This window comes from Cydia splendana, chromosome 3, assembly GCF_910591565.1.
Source record: "Cydia splendana chromosome 3, ilCydSple1.2, whole genome shotgun sequence".
Lineage (NCBI taxonomy): Eukaryota > Metazoa > Arthropoda > Insecta > Lepidoptera > Tortricidae > Cydia > Cydia splendana.
Window position 1 is genome coordinate 23985505 of NC_085962.1, and position 18868 is coordinate 24004372.

At 39.9% G+C, this 18868-nt stretch overlaps 1 protein-coding gene across 1 annotated transcript in view; it reads left to right on the forward strand.

Annotated features, from left to right (window-relative positions):
• The first annotated feature begins 643 nt into the window (after nucleotides 1-643).
• The window catches only part of LOC134806750 (diacylglycerol kinase zeta-like), an 89683-nt gene continuing 71458 nt past the window's right edge, over nucleotides 644-18868 (forward strand). Inside the window, exon 1 of the mRNA XM_063780070.1 lies at nucleotides 644-1228. Coding sequence (XP_063636140.1) covers nucleotides 1020-1228 — 209 coding nt within the window. The 5' untranslated portion in view covers nucleotides 644-1019. The remainder of the gene's footprint in view (nucleotides 1229-18868) is intronic.

Below are 18868 nucleotides of genomic sequence, written 5' to 3' on the forward strand. Positions count from 1 at the left end.
TTCGGTTCATATTTTATTCACACTGCAAATAATTCACTCACTGAATACCTGACAAAATGTACATGGAATTTCATATGATTTTTTTCTCACCACACCGGCTCGGAAAGGCTTACTTTGCACTTCAAAAACTGATAGCAAAGTTGCATTTTATTCACATGTGAGGCAAAGTAATCAAATGCAAATTTTGAGTTGGTTTCTAATGTTTGCTGGTAGAATTGACTTTTAAATGATGATTTTGGATGATAAATATTTAAAAACATTCATTTGGATTTGATTTGGTTTGATTTTGTTTGATGTTTTACATTTAATATTTGCTTCGGGTTGGTGTGGTGAAAAATTTTGTGTTTCACTCGGGGGCAAATTTTGTTTAACCCTCGTGCTTTGAAACCCTCGCAACGCTCAAGATTCCATTTTCGAACCACTCGCTACGCTCGTGGTTCAATTTTGGAATCTTTCGCTTGCTCGGGTATCAATATTAGCACGAGCGGTTAAACAACTTTGCCCCTTGTAAAACAAATAACTATTATTTCACTGCTCGATGCTATATTTGTTCAAACCTAACGTATGATTATTATCTATTATGTAAAAACGGCACATTGGTATGAGGTATTTATTAATCTAGGCTTATGTATTGTATAATGAACATTAATAGTTGTAAATTTAGGAGTTACCCGGGTGTTATCAGACAGCATGATTTAAAGCCAGCAGGTTCGATATATCTCATAGTACGTTACCCACATTACCGAGTGATCGAAGTTAATGTACCTACGCCGCGAGATAGCGGTGTTTGCACAGTGATATGCCGCCGGGGGTTCGCTACGCGCGCCATCATCACATTCCTACCGACGACCTTAATTTAACACCGCATTTGTGAGTTTGTAGCATGGAACAGTAGTGAAGTGAGTGAGAAGTGCGCGTGAACCGTGTGGGTCACTCAATCGGTGCGCCGATATGTTGTTGAATGGTGCAGTGAGCGGGCCTGCAGTACAACGGAGACGCTCAGGTCTCTGCGCAGCTCGATGCTGTCGTGGGGCACGGGCAGGGCATCCGGCGGCGGCTCGAAGGCCCGGCCGCCGGCGCCGAGCGCCGTGCCCCGCGCCAGCGATGAGGAGTCCGACAGCGACGCCGGTGCCGAAGGCGCGCTGCTCGCGGGCGCCGCCGCCCTGGCTCGAAGACGACACGCCATAAGAATCAAAAGGAAATCAAAAATAGCTTTTCGAGTATTAAGGTCTGTAACTCTTCTTCACGGTCTCACCGCCGTTTAGTATCTAAGGATTAATTTAGACGGCGAGTTCCATGGAGTTCATGACATTGCGGTATTCGATCAATCGGCTAAATTGGATGTACCTGTTTATAATTACATTTATAATAGGACTCCGCACTGTAACCACAATCTCATGCGAGTTATCGCGTCGTCTAACTGGGATATTAATATCGAATGATTAAATTACCTACCTATTTTTAACTGCCTATTAATTTGACTTGAAGAATTATATTGGATTCGCAAGCGACTTCGTCAATTGCAAGTCTAATTTAAGTACTAATCGGCCGGTGGCGTTCGTAGTTCGTAGGCTCATTGTTCGACAATTTTATTTAGGTCAATCAATGAATAAAACACTCATCGAGTCCATTGTAACAAAGCACGGCAGCGACACACCTGGCCCCGTAGCGTACAAAACGCAACTGGTCACTGTCACACTAATAAGGAAGAGTGATAGAGAGAGAGAGACACAAAGCGATTCGATGGCGAAGCGCAAGCGATTGTCACCTTGGATAGAACCGCATAGTTAAATTTTTAAACGGATGCAATTGCATACTCGTAGCAATGTGGAGTGTCGATTGATACATTTTTTTTCTACTAGTCGACTGTAATTCTTGAATTAAGATTTCTTATACCAAACTGCAATTGGGTATTTTTAATGTATGGGCTCCCAACTCAACTATAATATTCATTTCGATACAGTTTAGTCAACTATAATGAAATTGACCAATCACAGCTCACCGCGATCAAGAAAAAAAAACAAAACCATAGCTCAAATTAATTATTTTAGGTTGTATAGTAGAAACAATTGATTCATAAGTCAGAAACGCGCATGTGACACCCTTAAAATAGCAACATCCATAGACTACGAATACCACTTAGTGTTGCTTGTTAGTCTCCATAGGCTACGGTGACCAATATCGAGAAAACAACCGTCTAAAAATTGAATTTAGCGCGGAGCAAGTACCAGGGCCTCATGAGTTACGAGAAGGTGTCGTTGACCATCCCGCCGTGGGACGCGGCGGCCGGGTTGCGTACCAGAATGAAGGTATCGAGGCTGCTCGCGAATCTTAGCTGTATACTTTTGGTTTGTTTGTATGATTATACTAGTTTAAAGTATTATTTTTGTTGACTCGTAGAAAAAGTATTGTATACAATAGTGATATAATCAAGCTTTTCAATCTCGTACCTTACTTAGGCAACTCAGCAAGCTTCGTTGCCTAAACACGGTACTCGACTGAAAAACTCTCTATTATATCACGATTGTATAAAATACTATAAAGTCTAATTGGCGTAATTGATTAACGTGCATTTATCTAAGTAACTGACTCTCGATAGTCAATTAAAACATACAACAGTTTTTGGTAAGAGCTGTGTCTAACTTTGTCAGTTGATGGTTGTATGTTCGAAAGATTTTAATGCACCTACGAGTTCTTGTATTTTACAATTCCTAATTAGTCTCTTCTCGCAATCTCGTCCGTGTAGAATTAGTTTTTACGCTTAATACCTCCATTAGTAAATACTTCCGTAATAACTTTTACAGTAGGTACGTATGGTGCTACTTTACCGCACTAGTGCGATAATTAGCACATTACGTAACGATGTCGAAAATTTAAAGGGCCATATGTACTGTAAAACGTTGTACGATACATGTGCGAATAGGTAATTCGCAACTCGTGTCGATTTAAAACCCTCCCTTCGGTCGTGTTTTCATTATTATTATTATAGGCTAAAGATTTATCCATGTCGGCGGCCGATCGTAAGATCAGGCAGATCGTAATGTTCCTGTGTAATGTTTTGACGATAGTCACATTAAACCAATATATAGGTAGGATAGGTTCGTTAGGTTGCTTCAGATGCCCGAAGGGCAAACTGCCCAGAAATAGGAGCCCCGCGTAGCGTAACGAGTCAAAGATTTTCACGTTTCACGATATGCCTAGGAATTTCACGATATGCCGGATCTTACGATCGGCCGCCGACATCCATATTACTACTCCGGTAAATAACTATTAGTTAGTAGTTCGCCCCGAACTGAGAACTCGCGGTTTGGCAAAAAATATATAGAGCGATTTTGTTGCACCTACTTACCTACTCGTATAGTGCGACGTAAAATAGTAGAAAATATTTTTTAAGAAAATTAAACCGACTTCTAAGTAGGTAAAACCACCCACTTTTCTAGTAGGTAGCATTTCGCTTCTGTAAGGGTCGCAGTTTTAGCCTAACGAACCCAATTCTGTGATAGCAGTTCGGTTCTGTGAGGATTGCAGTTCGAACCTAACCAAACCCACTTTTCTAGTCTAGTAGCATTTCGTTTCTGTAAGGCTCGCAGTTCTAACCTAACCCACTTTTGTTCGGTTCTGTGAGGATCGCAGTTCAAACCTAACCTAACCCACTTAACGGCGCATGCGGTGCGGTGTACGGGGGTTTGAGCGGGAGGGGCTAGTAAGTTTGGCATCATTTTACTTTATAAAGTACCTACATTTTATGGTAGGTAATCATAGTGGTTTATTTAGTTTAGGTATCAGTGGTTTTCCGGGTCAAGGTCCGAGTCCGGGTCCGAGTCCGGGTCCGAGTCCGGGTCCGAGTCCGGGTCCCAGTCCGGGTCCGAGTCCGGGTCCGGGTCCAGTTCCGGGTCCAGGACCAGGTCCAGGTCGAGGTCCAGGTCTAGGTCTTGGTCCAGGTCCAAGTCCAGGTCCAGGTCCGGGTTCAGGTCCAGATAAGAGCCCGGATCCAGGTCCAGATCTGGGTCCAGGGCCAGCTCCGTCAAAATCGAAATTCGAAATCGCCAAACGTGTACTATGCGTCGTTGAAGAGTTCCGTTCTGATCATCATCAGCAGTTCCACTTCATCAAATGCGACAGTTTTTAATGAAAATGCTTGATTTTCTGATGAAAATACAAAAGTCTCTATACGCATGCCTTTAAGATTTGAGGAGTTCCCTCGATTCCTCATGGATCCCATCAGCAGAACTCGAGCTTGACAAAAATGTGGCTTAAAAACTTAACTTGCTTAACATACATAACGAAGAGGACAAATCGCCAAACGTGAACTATGCGTCGTCACTATATGTATGCCTTTAAGGTGCTATTCATAAATTACGTCATTTCAAATTAGGGGGGGGGGGGGGGCTGTCTGGACATCGGATGATGGTAGCATGACGTAGGAGGAAACGGGGTCATTCGAAGCATGATTTTTGGATGATTTTAGGGGTGGGGGGGGGGGGGGGGGCAAAAATCGTCAAAAATCGATGACTTAATTTATGGACAGCCCCTAATATTTGAGGAGTTCCCTCGATTCCTCATGGTCAAGTGCGAGTCGGACTCGCGTTTCAAGGGTTCCGTACATTACCCAATTTTTAACAATGTATTTTTTATATGTGTGTAGCTGCTGCGCACATTCCCGCGCAGGGTTGTCTGCGCGGGGAAGAAAAGTCTGCGCAATTGTCAATTCATTACTGTCATAGAGAAATAAAACTATATTTCATAAGAATTAGCATGTTTTAATCTTGGGCCCTAAAGTGGTGACCCCGCATTCAGAGCAGCACCCAGCCTTCCAAAAACATGTCTGATAACGAAACGACCGAAAAGTTCGAACCTGCAGTTTCGAGCCCGTTGCTAGAGCTCTCAGGTATCGCGACCAACATTCGTATTCCGCCAATATGGCGCGACCAAATAAGACTTTGGTTTGTGCAATTTGAATCCATCGTCGCCCCCCTCAAGAAAGGCGACCAGGCAATGTACGAACTCGCAATAGCAAAACTAGAACGTCAGGATTTGGACGAAGTAAGCGACATTTTACTAAAACCACCTGAAACTAAAAAGTACGAAACCTTGAAAACCCGTTTGACTACCGTCTACGAGGAGTCTAAAGAACGTAGTCTGCAACGTCTTTTATCCGAAATGGAGCTCGGTGACTTAAAGCCATCTCAGTTACTGCGTCGGATGAAAACCCTCGCCGGTAGCAATATCTCCGAAACAGCTCTCCGTATCCTGTGGTCCAATCATCTGCCTTTGTCCGTTCGAGCCGTCGTCGCCTCCAGCGATACTATTATGAAAGACATAAATTTAAACGACATAGCACTGATGGCAGATAAAATTTTAGAACAGACACGTAAAGAAATATCCGCAATTTCGGCACAGCCATCCACTTCTACGACTTCCAGTGAAGCTCTTTCGCCGCAGAAAACGCTAGAAGACAAGCTGGACTATCTCGTTCGTGAAGTCGCCGAGATCAAGATTCAACAGAAACAGTACCGTCGCAACACATATTCAGCTCCGCAATTCAACGCTTCGCGATTTAATCGTCCGTATTCTCGCACGCGCTCCAATTTTCAAAATCTCCAACCTTCCTCGAGCGACATCTGTTTTTATCACCGACGTTTCGGCGACTCAGCGTATAAGTGCACCATCCCCTGTAATTTCAAGAAGAGCAATAATAAGGAAAACTAGTACCGACGTTAGCTGAGGCGGGAACTAGCGCATCGGATATTTCACACCGCCTGTTCGTTACTGATCAAGACACCAAAATTAAATTCCTTATTGACACTGGCGCAAATATTTCTGTCATTCCAAAGCCTAAAGGATTCCGTGGCCGTCCGACCTCCTTCAACCTTTATGCAGCGAACAACAGCATAATACCTACTTTCGGCGAAAAGATATTGGACCTAGATTTCAATTTAAAACGTACATTTAGATGGAAGTTTATTATCGCGGCAGTTAGTAAGCCAATCATCGGCGCTGATTTTCTGAAGTACCACCAATTGCTCGTCGATCTTGACGGACGATGTCTGATTGATAAGAAAACCAACCTTGCTGTCAGAACTCCGATTTGTAAGACCTCGCAGCCGACGATCTGCAGCATTGATCTCGAACAAAAATATCATCACATTCTCAGTGAATTTCCCGATATTATAAGACCATCTTCAATGAAGAGCGCTCCCAAGCACAACGTCGAGCACTACATTGAGACTAATGGAGCTCCCGTACATGCACGCCCACGCCCGCTCCCGCCACACCGGTACCTTGCAGTCAAAAAGGAATTTGATCACATGATTGAGCAACAGTCCTGTCGACCTAGCAAGAGCCCCTGGGCAAGTCCACTTCACGTTGTGCCTAAGAAAAATGGCGACATACGAGTCTGCGGAGATTATAGACGGTTAAACTCTGTCACAAAACCCGATCGTTACCCCGTTCCTCGACTAAGAGATTTTACCTACCAACTTCACGGTATGAATATTTTTAGTACGATCGACTTGAACCGGGCGTATCAACAGATTCCTATGCACAAAAATCATATCGACAAAACCGCTATAATTACGCCATTCGGTCTTTTTGAGTTTCCGATGATGAGAGAAGGGTTAAAAAATGCTGGACAGACATTTCAAAGATTTATTCATCAAGTCCTTGCTGGTCTAGATTATGTTTTCCCCTTCATCGATGATATAATCATTGCATCAAAGGACGCGAAGACTCATGAAAATCACCTCCGGACAGTCCTACAACGACTGAACGAATACGGTGTCACAATCAACCCCTCAAAATGCGTGTTGGGTCAAGAATCTGTCAAGTTCCTCGGCTACACAGTAACACCGCACGGAATTAAACCACCAGAAGACAAAATTCAAATTATTAACAGCTACCCAAAACCTGAAAACATCGAACAACTACGAAGGTTTCTTGGAATGGTCAACTTTTACCACGACAGCATTCCCAACGCAGCACAAATTCAAACGCCATTAAACTTTTTTTTGCATAACTGCAAGAAACGCGATAAAACTGTCATACAGTGGAACCCTGAAGCGGATGAGGCATTTGAGGCATGCAAGAAAGCTATAAACAATGCTGTGATGCTCGCCCACCCTTCTCATAGCGCGCCTATAGCTCTTTTTTGTGACGCTAGCGACCAGAGCGCGGGAAGTGTACTCCAACAACGCATTAACAATAAATGGCAGCCGTTGGGATATTTTTCAAAAAGATTTTCAAACGCCCAGCAAAAATATAGTACGTTCGACAGAGAATTATTGTCTATATATATGTCTGTGAAACATTTTAGGAAAATGTTCGAAGGCCGTGAGTTAATCATTTTTACGGATCATAAGCCGCTGACATACGCACTTATGAAAACGTCATCTGAGTCAGAAACTCCTCGCCGTTCCAGACAGCTGTCATTCATTAGCGAATTTACCAGCGATATCAGGCACGTAAGTGGCCAAGATAACGTGGTTGCGGACGCATTGTCACGCATCGAGACTATCACCACACCATCCGTGTTCGACTATGATAAACTCGCACAATTACAGCAGAATGACAAGTCTATCAACCATTTGTTACTAAAAAAGAATATAGAATTAAAGAAAATCATCTTGCCAAACTCAGCAGAGCCGATTTATTGTGAAGTATCTACATCAGCCATTAGACCTTACATACCTGAAGATTTACGCCGCACTGCCTTCGATACCGTGCACAATATAAGTCACCCGGGTATCAGGACTACTAGGAAGATGATACAAGAGAGGTATTTTTGGCCATCTATGAACAAGGATGTCGGCATTTGGGCCAAAACTTGTATCCAATGTCAACAATCGAAGGTTCAGCGTCATACTTACAGCAACGTCGGATGTTTCACACCGAGCGCACGTTTCCAACATATACATACTGACCTCGTCGGTCCTCTGAGTACTTCATCGGCTGGACACCGGTATTTACTCACAATTATAGACAGGACAACGCACTGGCCTGAAGCAATACCTATTCGAGATATGACTGCTGAAACTGTGGCTAAAACTATATACGAAGCATGGATCGCACGTTTTGGGTGCCCATCAACTATAACAACTGATCAAGGCCGTCAATTCGAAAGTGAACTTTTTTCATCTCTGACTAAATTACTTGGCATCGAAAGAGTACGTACAACAGCATATCACCCAGAGAGCAATGGTAAAATCGAGCGCTGGCATAGATGCCTAAAGGCAGCTCTTATGGCGCGGCTGTGTGATCGAGATAAATGGGTCGAAGAACTCCCCACTGTCCTGCTTGGACTACGCTCAGCGCTGCGCAGCGACTCTGGTGTCAGTGCAGCCCAACTTACGTATGGCTGTTCACTCCGTTTGCCAGGAGATTTCATTTCATCGTCCATTTCTGTAAATCCTGTCATAAATTTAGATTACGTCGAACAACTTCGGCAAATCATAAATGATCTCAAGCCTACGCAAAAGGTACACTCTAGCAGTAGAAGGATTTTTGTGCATCCTGATTTGCAGAATTGCGAAAATGTTTTCCTGCGTGAAGATGCAGTGCGCAAACCGCTACAAGCTCCATATAAAGGGCCCTATCCAGTATTGAAGCGTAGTGATAAAGTTTTCACAATACAATTGCCAGGACGGGTCGTCGCAGTATCCATTGACCGCTTAAAGCCCGCCTATACAGTGAATCTGAGTGAACCTGGTAATGCTAATGAACCTCCGGCAAAGTGTACTCGGTCAGGTAGAACCGTCAGGCGACCAGTACGCTTCGCTTGAGGGGGAGCCCTGTAGCTGCTGCGCACATTCCCGCGCAGGGTTGTCTGCGCGGGGAAGAAAAGTCTGCGCAATTGTCAATTCATTACTGTCATAGAGAAATAAAACTATATTTCATAAGAATTAGCATGTTTTAATCTTGGGCCCTAAATGTGAAACGCGAGTGAATTGCCTTTAAAAAACCCGTAGGGGTCAGATCAAAAACTAAGTAATTAGTCCGACTCACGCTTGACTGCACATTTCTAATAGGTTTTCCTGTCATTTATAGGTAAAGAACTATTTTGTATATTTTTTTCCAAATTTTAGACCCAGTAGTTTCGGAGATAAAGGGGGAGGAATGGTAATTTTTTGGCTATATTTTTTCTTAAATAACTTCTAAACTATTTATTTTAAAATTACAAAAAATATATATTTGACATTCTTAAAATGAGCTCTTTCATTTGATATGTAACACGATATAGTTTAAAAATCATTTTTTAATTTACTCATTTACCCCCCAAAAGTGGCCTCCATGATTAAAATTCATTTGTTTACGTAAGATATTCGTCTTTGGGTCACGAATTTACATATGTGTACCAAATTTTAACTTAATTGGTCCAGTACTTTTGGAGAAAATGGGCTGTGACAGACGGACATACAGACAGACAGACAGACAGACAGACAAACGCACGAGTGATCCTATAAGGGTGCCGTTTTTTTCCTTTTGAGGTACGGAACCCTAAAAACACAGAAATCCTACTATGCTAAGAAATATAATAGAGTCGGACCAAGAAAAGTCTGCAGCGGATTTGATAGCCCACGCAGTGTAAGTATTATTTATACGTCATAATTTCATAGAAGTTTGACGTTTAAAATAACACGTGCATTGCGTGGGCTATCAAATCCGCTGCAGACTTTTCTTGGTCTGACTCTACACAACTTGGAATAAACATGTTTATATTATGGCTGGCGCTTTTCTACCCCAGTCCTGTCACGGCTGTCACGCTCGTATCTTTTCAACTTACGTACTTCTATAAATTAGACAACACAATCATGAGCACTTGAGCAGTACCTATTCAGATTTTCAAATAGGTATTAGTTTTAGTTTTGTAGGTAGTTTTAATTTTAGGTTACTTTTTATTCTAAGTTTGTTATTAATATTGTAAACAGATTTGGTACCTACTATGTTACGGTTTTGATATTGAAAATGAATAAAATAGTGAAAATGAATAAAAGTGGGTTTCGTGTTCTGCCCACTTATACATTAAGAGAATCTGGAAATGGATTGACGAAACCCGTTGCTTGTTAAAGTTTTTTTTTCCATGAACGTTTATTTTTTTCATTTTAAGAATTTAATAAACGCCGTGAGTTCAAGTCTCGCCCACGACAGTAATTTTTCCACTTTTAAATTTATTCCAAGCTTAATTTAATAAATTTTAATGGTTCCCTAGACATAGGTATTCATAGAGTGCGTAGATTCAGAGTAAAAGGAGAATTTCGAAAAGATGAAATATATATTCCAAAATGGCGGCGGTTCCTCGAGATCCCCAAACATCAGATGGTCTCGACATAAAAACAGGCAACAACATATTATTTTATACACCAACCTAATTTCAGAATTGTTCTAGAGATTTCGACCTAGTTCGATTGTGCTTTACTCAGTAGACACTTTTTCAATTGAAATCCTTGCCTATGCGATATATAGGTATTGGTATTTGTTTATGAAATACATATACGAGTTTTACGTTAGTACATTTTCGAACCTTAAACTAAACACTATTTAGGTGACAAAACGGCGTGGCTCCATTTTATGGATTCCGTTGTCACAATAGATTTTGATAAAAATGGGACTAATGGAATTTAAAAAATTAAAGAGTTTTGAAGGAAGTTATTTAAACATTAAATAGTGAAAAATAAACTTTTAACGAAGTGAAACCCCACTTGTAGATCTAAGTATGGATTGAAGCCTCCGAGCGGATCGATTACCTATTGTTGCGAAATTCGACGCAATGAAATACTGCAAATCGATAGAGCATCCCCGAGTATATTTGCACATGCTCACATTAATTTCCTGGAATCCATTATTAAATTTACATCTAACAATTGCGATGCCAGAGCACATTCAAATAATTATTGTATGTGTGCTTTGTGACTTTGCCCGATGCTATTTACACCTGTTATCGAGGCTAAACCCGCGACACGACAAAGTACCATTGTTGGTTTAGAATTATATATTGAATACCACTGCGAGTACAATTTGTGTGCACCCTGCCAATACAATAATATGTATTACAAAGGTGATTGCCGTTATTTAGGCCGAAATATGTCCAAAGAGAACAATGTTGATGAATAATTCAATAAATTTGCTATATTTTTTACTCGATTTGTATTTTTACCAATAATATTCAACATGGGAAACGTAAAATTTTATTAAATAAGTATGAATAGTCTCTTCTGATATATTTTACTTATTTGGCCTGTCAGTGTCAGCTAAGCTCTCAATTTAGACATGGATATCTACCTAAATTACTTATAATATTACTATAACTGCTACAGGAAATATAATACGCCATAATATACTTAATATATGCCAATATATATGTCGTAGTCAGATCGTATAATCCGCCGTATTACATTACGGCTAGCCGTTATCAAAAACAGGGGCGTTTTGAAATGCGGCGGTTCGACGATTAGCCGGATTGTCATTGCGATACGTTCTTCAATAAGGCGGCCAACGTTTAGCCGCATCGTACTACTATTTTAGATTGTAGAGTGACCAGTTCTTTCGGTCGCCTACGTAACCGGAGTTTGACAATGTTTGCAATTTAATTTATTTTTACCATGGTCCCACCGCACTACATGTGTTTCTTTTCCAAAACATTTCCTTCACAACTTAAATAGACGGAGCCCCGCAAGCGGGGCTCCTATTTCTGGGCGGTTTGCCCTTCGGGCATCTGAAGCTACCTAACGAACCTAACCTACTTACCTACCTACGCTTTTTTCCCCAAAGTGTAATGTTTTCACGGACGTCTCACTAAATCAATAGGTAGGTAGGTTAGGTTCGTTAGGTAGCTTCAGATGCCCGAAGGGCAAACCGCTCAGAAATAGGAGCCCCGCGAAGCGGGGCTCCGTCTAGTTAAGTTGCGAAAGAAATGTTTTTTGAAAAGAAACAGTCCGACGAACTCCAGATTTGATGGACACCCCAGCGTTTGTCAGGCAGCGCCACGGGTGTTAAAAATGGGAACTAAAAACTGTCAAAGCGGCGGCTAATGACTCGCTGTATTACATTACGGCTAGCCGTGTTGAAGAACGTATGGCGCCGAATACATTCCGGCGGATTCTCATTCAGCCGCATTCAATCCGGCTAATCGTTAAACCGCCGCATTTCAAAACGCCCCTGTTTTTGAAAACGGCTAGCCGTAATGTAATACGGCGGATTATACGATCCGACTGCGACATATATACGACCGAAAAGTACGATAACTAAATGACATCATTTAGATATCATTCTGATGTCAGTGTTGTGTATGTAAGTTGCATGTAAGTTCTTGCTAGTTTACGCCTGGCATAGCATGATATTACTTTTTCATATCTCATGCTCTGAAAGTGGGTCGTTTTTGTTCTAAAAGGTGCGCAGAAAGTGATACGTTTATGCTCTAGCGCAGAAAAGTGGTGTACTCCTCTGCGTCCCCGTCCCACAAACAACTGGGCGGAAACAAAATGGAAAAATAGTGTCTTTATTTCCTCGCCTGGAACAATTGGTAATTGTTTAATTTTACTAATCCCACGTTGATCCTTTTTTTATAAAAAATGATGTAAGTAAATAAAAACAAATTATTCTTGATTTCTTTCGTTGAATTCTATTTACTCGATTTCATAAGGCGGGGACCAAAAGGAATACACCAAAAATATTTTTTTAAACCTTACACTTGCGTAAATGAGCAAAGGCAGAATCTTATACAGCCACAGTTAAACGTTTGTACGATATTAAATTGGTTTTAAAGTTATTTAGCACTATATTCATGAAAATTAAATAAAATACAAAATAAAAATCTATTAAGTATATTATTAATTAAATTGTTATTTAATATTTAAAATACTTTTATTATGTTATTACGTGGTGCGGCGCACCAAGGTCGCGGTGCGGTCCGGTAGTCTGTTGCGGCTTTTAGAACGAAAAAGTATAAAATTAAAAAGTAAGAGGCAATCCCCCTTATTTTCATACTATAATGAACAAATCATTTTAAAATGACTGCAGGTTGTTAAAAAATGTGTGTTTTCGTAAATATTGCAATCTAAATTATTTTCGCTAGGGGTATTAATCTTCACACATGTACTTAAAGTCTCCGATTGCAAGTAAGTCCTGAGGAAAAAAATCATGGCTGTAGGTCTATTGGGTAAGTACTTCAATTACTGATTTTGCGAAATTGCCTTGTCTTGTTTGGTTTCCTCGCATTCGATATGAAAAGTAGAGTGTTTAACTCGGGTGAAAGGCACCATTTCCGTCTCGGACTATTGGCGCTCTCACTGCGTTCGAGCGCCAAACTACCTCGACAGAAATGGATGCCTTTCAACCCTTGGTTAACAATCTACTATTTCATATCTCATGCTCTGAAAGTTGGTCGTTGTGGTTCTAAAAGGTGCGCAGAAAGTGATACGTTTATGCTCTAGCGCAGAAAAGTGGTGTACTCCACTTTTCCCCGTCCTACGAACAACTGGGTTGAAACAAAAGGAAAAATAGTGTCTTTATTTTCTCGCCTGGAACAATTGGTAATTGTTTAATTTTACTAATCCCACGTTGATCCTTTTTTTATAAAAAAATATGTAGGTAAATTGTTAAAAACAAATTATTCTTGATTTCTTTCGTTGAATTCTATTTACTCGATTTCATAAGGCAAAAGGAATACACCAAAAATATTTTTTTAAACCTTACACTTGCGTAAATGAGCAAAGGCAGAATCTTATACAGCCACAGTAAAACTTTTGTACGATGTTTGATTTTTAAAGTTATTTAGCACTATATTCATGAAAATAAAATAAAATACAAGATAAAAATTTCTTATATTATGAATTAAATTGTTATTAAATATTTAAAATACTTTTATTATGTTATTACCTGGTGCGGCGCACCAAGGTCGCGGTGCGGTCCGGTAGTCTGTTGCGGCTTTTAGAACCATGGTCTAATAAAACATGGTCTTCTATTCCCAGAGTGACACAGGCCTACGTCACAATAACATGGCCGCTATATATAGCGCTATCGCATATTATCATATAGCGCTGTCGCATGATGACGTAGGCTTGTGTCAGTTAGGTGACCTAGAAGAGACGGGAATAGAGTACCAGGCGGAGTATATTATTGTACCATGTTCAGAACGAAAAAGTATAAAATTAAAAAGTAAGAGGCAATCCCGCTGATTTTCATATTTTAATGAACAAATCATTTTAAAATTACTGCAGCGGGCTTAGCAAGGTTGTACGACAAGGTAGTTATCACGCAATAGGTGTGGATAAAACGGCCGTTATCGTCGGTTTTATCGTCCATACTATGGTTGCAGACGATATATGGAGTTATCCACATTTGACAGCGGTAGATGATAGAAGACAATTTGCATAACATGGTCGTTGGATAAGATGTGGATAATTTGACAGATTGTCCCATTTTGACAGTTCAACTTAGTTAATTTTAACTACGTGCTTCTTAGATGACGATAAGCCTTGTCGTGAAAGCAAAAGTAGTGAATAATCATATTTTAAGGTATAAATTACAGGTAAATATCAGTTTTTCTATGATTATATTGAGAGTTATTAGTTACAATGTTCCGCTGTATATAATATTGTCAATATTTTCTTCGCAGGGAAGTCAAATTTTATTATTCCTACTCGCGGCTGCTGTTGAAGAAAAATATCGTAAACAGCTTTAAGAAACACTTGCAGCCCATTTGATATGACGGACGAAGAGTTTCGGCATATTTACAGAGTGCGTAAGGAGTGTGCAGTGCATTTACTTATGTGCCGAATTTAACGCCGAGCTTCAAAACGGTGATGGGTTACCTACCAAAACATCTCAAAGGTAAAGCTATAAAATTGCAGTGTTTCTTATAAAGTTAATATGTATTCTATGCATAGACCCTATTATATTTGAAATCATTGATTCTATGTAAAACAGACGTCTTAATGACAATGCCACTAAACTCTTCAATACTAGGTACCGGCCTCATTATTATATGTAAAAGTTAGTATGTTAAGATATCTGTTGTACAATCTCTTACTTATGCTACTAACCTACTAACAGAGGTTACTTAAGCTACTATTTACTTCAACATTCATATCCTAACCTCCGAACCTAAGGGGGAAAATCTACTTGTCAAAATTAGATTTACAGTACCGGTCAATAACATATCACCTTTGTGTGTTTTTGTATGAACTTGTAGTAGGTTAGTTTGTAGATTTCATATTTTACTAGTCATTTTATATAAATAATATCTGAGAGACCGAGCTTTGCTCGGAAAACATATAAAAACTCAAAAATGCGTGTTTTTCCAGAGATGAGACCTAGCTAAATTGATTTTTCGCCCCCGAAAACCCCCATATAGCAAATTTCATCGAAATCGTTGGAGCCGTTTCCGATATCCCCGAAATACCTATATATACATATAAATAAATAAATATACAAGAATTGCTCGTTTAAAGGTATAAGATATTATGAATACTGAAATACTGTGAACTACAATAAGAGACTCAGCATATTACTAAAAAAGCTCTTTAAAAATAATGAAGTTGACCATACATTAAAACAAAAAACCTCTATGAAAAAATCATTACATAGACCAATTTTTCTCATCGCTGGACAAGGAATACTACTAAACTACCTAAAGCTGTGGAAGTCACTCACAAATATAAAAAAAAGTTATACCGTAAAAGCATGGAGGTGATATATTATTGGCCGGTACTTTAATTAGGTACTTATTTGTTTTAGGTTCTAACAGTATACACCACACCAGCAGCACACCTACACCACCAGCAGCAGCAGCAGCTGCTGGTGTGTAACAGTTACACCTGCTAGCTGATGGCAACTACCAACGTGGGACTAGTCAAGATCATGGCTTGTCCATTGGAGCACTACTTACTGGATTGGCCACACTACTGTAAGCCTGAACCTCAAGCAGTTTGTAGATGCTGTAAACAGAAGGTAAGTTCTTTTGACTTACTGAATTAAGTATTAAACTGTGACTTTCCACAAGGAATGTCTTAGTAACTTTTACTTTTTTGAATAAGTATGAGTGCGGCTGTATTGTGCATTGAGATATGTACCTACCTATTGTTTGATAGTTATGTATGATAAGTAGTTATCTCTGGCATATATAATCTGGGAATGCAATACTTATTAGGTTTAACTAAGGCACCTAGTTCTAATGTGCTGCCTTGTTTAATGGATATTATTCCTGGCGATTGTTTAGTATATATCTTGAGTGCACTAGACTGCACTCATGTGAAAATACTTACTCCATCGCTGCCACATGAACCTACTTTTACTTATTTCCTTCTTTTTCTTCCAGAAAACGTCTCGTGGATCAAGGGAAAAATTAGAGAAGACGCTCCTAAAAAACTTCCTAAGCATGCAAGCATACACAAAACCGGCTCTTAATAAGCTTAATAAATACATATTTCGCCTATTACTATGTTTTACTATCACACAAATACCTACCTAATTTACCTATATTTCTATACAAGTAGAGACTAGTAAACATTCAAGACGGATAATCTTCACACAGAACACCATTCCCGGGCATGCTTCAATGTAGGTGTCATTTATTCTTATTTTTCATTTTAGCCTTATGCGTACAAAATTTGTGATATATAGCTTCTAAACGTAAAATCCGACTCATATGCAGTATAGTACAATGAAAGCATAGGTAATAAAAACATTTTAGGCACGTTCTTACTTAACACGTTCGCTGCGATATAAGGCTTAAAAACCCGATGCATGTACTCCCACTCTGTGCGGAGGCGAGAAACGGTGAACTTCCCCTGGTGCGGCGGCTATATAAGGAGCATTTCTGTATGTACAAAAGAGACAAGTATAGGTTTGAGTTCACGACCTTAAGGGCTACTCAAAAAAGCATGAAAATTGTGGTAAGGCTTTCCGGCCTGATAACGCACTAAGTAATTCTTTTTTCGATTCTTGCGGGTAACGGGCCGGAAGGCCCGTCATAGAACACAAGGTCACTCCACCCCTTCCCGCACTATTATAGGTGATAGAATTGGTTACTTACGATTAGTGTTGTGTCGTAATTAGCGGGAACAGACGTAAATACGATAGTGCATTATTCGAGTGGTTTTTTACGTTTTTACATGGTGTTATTGAAGTTTAATTGTTTATTATGTCTCGACCAAATAAAATATGTAGAAAAATGCTGGAACTATCGTTTCAGAAAGATAGAAACCTTGAAAGGGAACTTTCTGATACAGACAAATCAAAGTGGAGAAAGGTGTTTGTGAAAAATGATTTAAAAAAGAATGACTCGCAACAAAATCGCTCCGAAATTAATATCATCAATCCTTGATATTAAAAATATTATGTCGATAACTTATTTCCCAACACTAATACTTCCTCAAATAAACCTATAATTCGGTGCGGTTTCGGGTTACAAGACCTTACATATACTTTGGCATATATCTCTCACGTAATTAGTAGGAACCCGGGGCGAAGCCAGCACTATAACCACCAACTCGTCGACTATCGATATTGATAGGTAGGTATCCCTTTTTTTACGTTTTCGCTTAGTTATAGTCATTTATATCGGTCGATACCTTACTAGGTCAATAAGCCTCATATCGCCGCGGCGGAGAGTCTAAGCACCAGGTCAATCGGCCAGTTAACGCACCATATAAAAAAAACGCCAGCTTTAGTCCCGCAGCGAACGTGTTAAGAGGAAAGGGAGATGGCCGCTTCCGCTTCTCCATACAAACGTAGTCCTCATTTTCCTCTCTGGATATTGACATTATGGAAAATATTTTTACATAATTTAATGTATATTAACCATAAAGCTATGCCCCTACGTTCGAATTTTTGATTATTGTAAAAATTAGGAGCGGAAGACAGATTTCATACAAATGTTTAAATGCTCCTAACTCTTATAATAATTAAAATAAAATAAAAAAAAGAACAAATGTAGGGGCATGGCTGTAGTTGATGTTGATATGATATACAACAAATTGTATCAAAATATTTAATGTTATTATCCAGAGAGAAAAATGTGGACTACGTTTGTATGAAAAGGCGCGTCTTAACGACACGTCTAGTGAGTCTGGCGGTCAAAAGGTCAAATAAAAATATTCCTAAATGCTCTATTATGCTAATAAGTCTACTTTAGTGACTATAACTGCGGTCAGACTCAATACGCCAATAACTAATGTTGAATATTAAAAACTATGTTAAATTCCATTTAGGTAGATACAAGAATGACAATTCTCGTCACTTGTGGTGTTGTCAAGTCTTTTTTTGTTTACTAAACTCTATAGATAAGTTAACAATTTCGGCTCTGTGCTAGAGAGAATATTATAAATGCGTAAATAAAACAACTATTGCCAAAAAATTAAACAAAGTTTATTTACACATTAAATGTAGGTGTACAAACAAATCATTCACTGCCGTACCCGGTGTGAAAGTGCCCATCATGCCAGCAGCTTTATCGCTGGATTACTATGAACAGCTTTTGTACCAGGAACGTCTCGGAGCGAGGGCAGTGGCGTAGCTAGAGGATATGGCGCCCGGGGCAGGCACCAAATTTGCGCCTCCCCCCCCCCCCCCCTCTCCGAAACGAAATGAACTAACGAAATGGGACCAACCCCTAAGTCGCGAAAAAAATTTGGCTGTTTCATACGTTTTGGCTGGTCGAAAGTCTATGGGAGGGTAAACTCTTTTTTTCGTGATTTCGAGGTTGGTCCCGTAGCAAAAGTTGCTCAGTATAATCCCAAAACCTCCCTGGCAACGGGAATGTAATTATTTTTTAGCCATCCTGTATAGTGTATAGGAATCCTCAGTAGTCCACATATCGATGAATGTCGTCGATAGACAACATGTCACAGATATGCAGCAGCAGCTATTGAAGCAT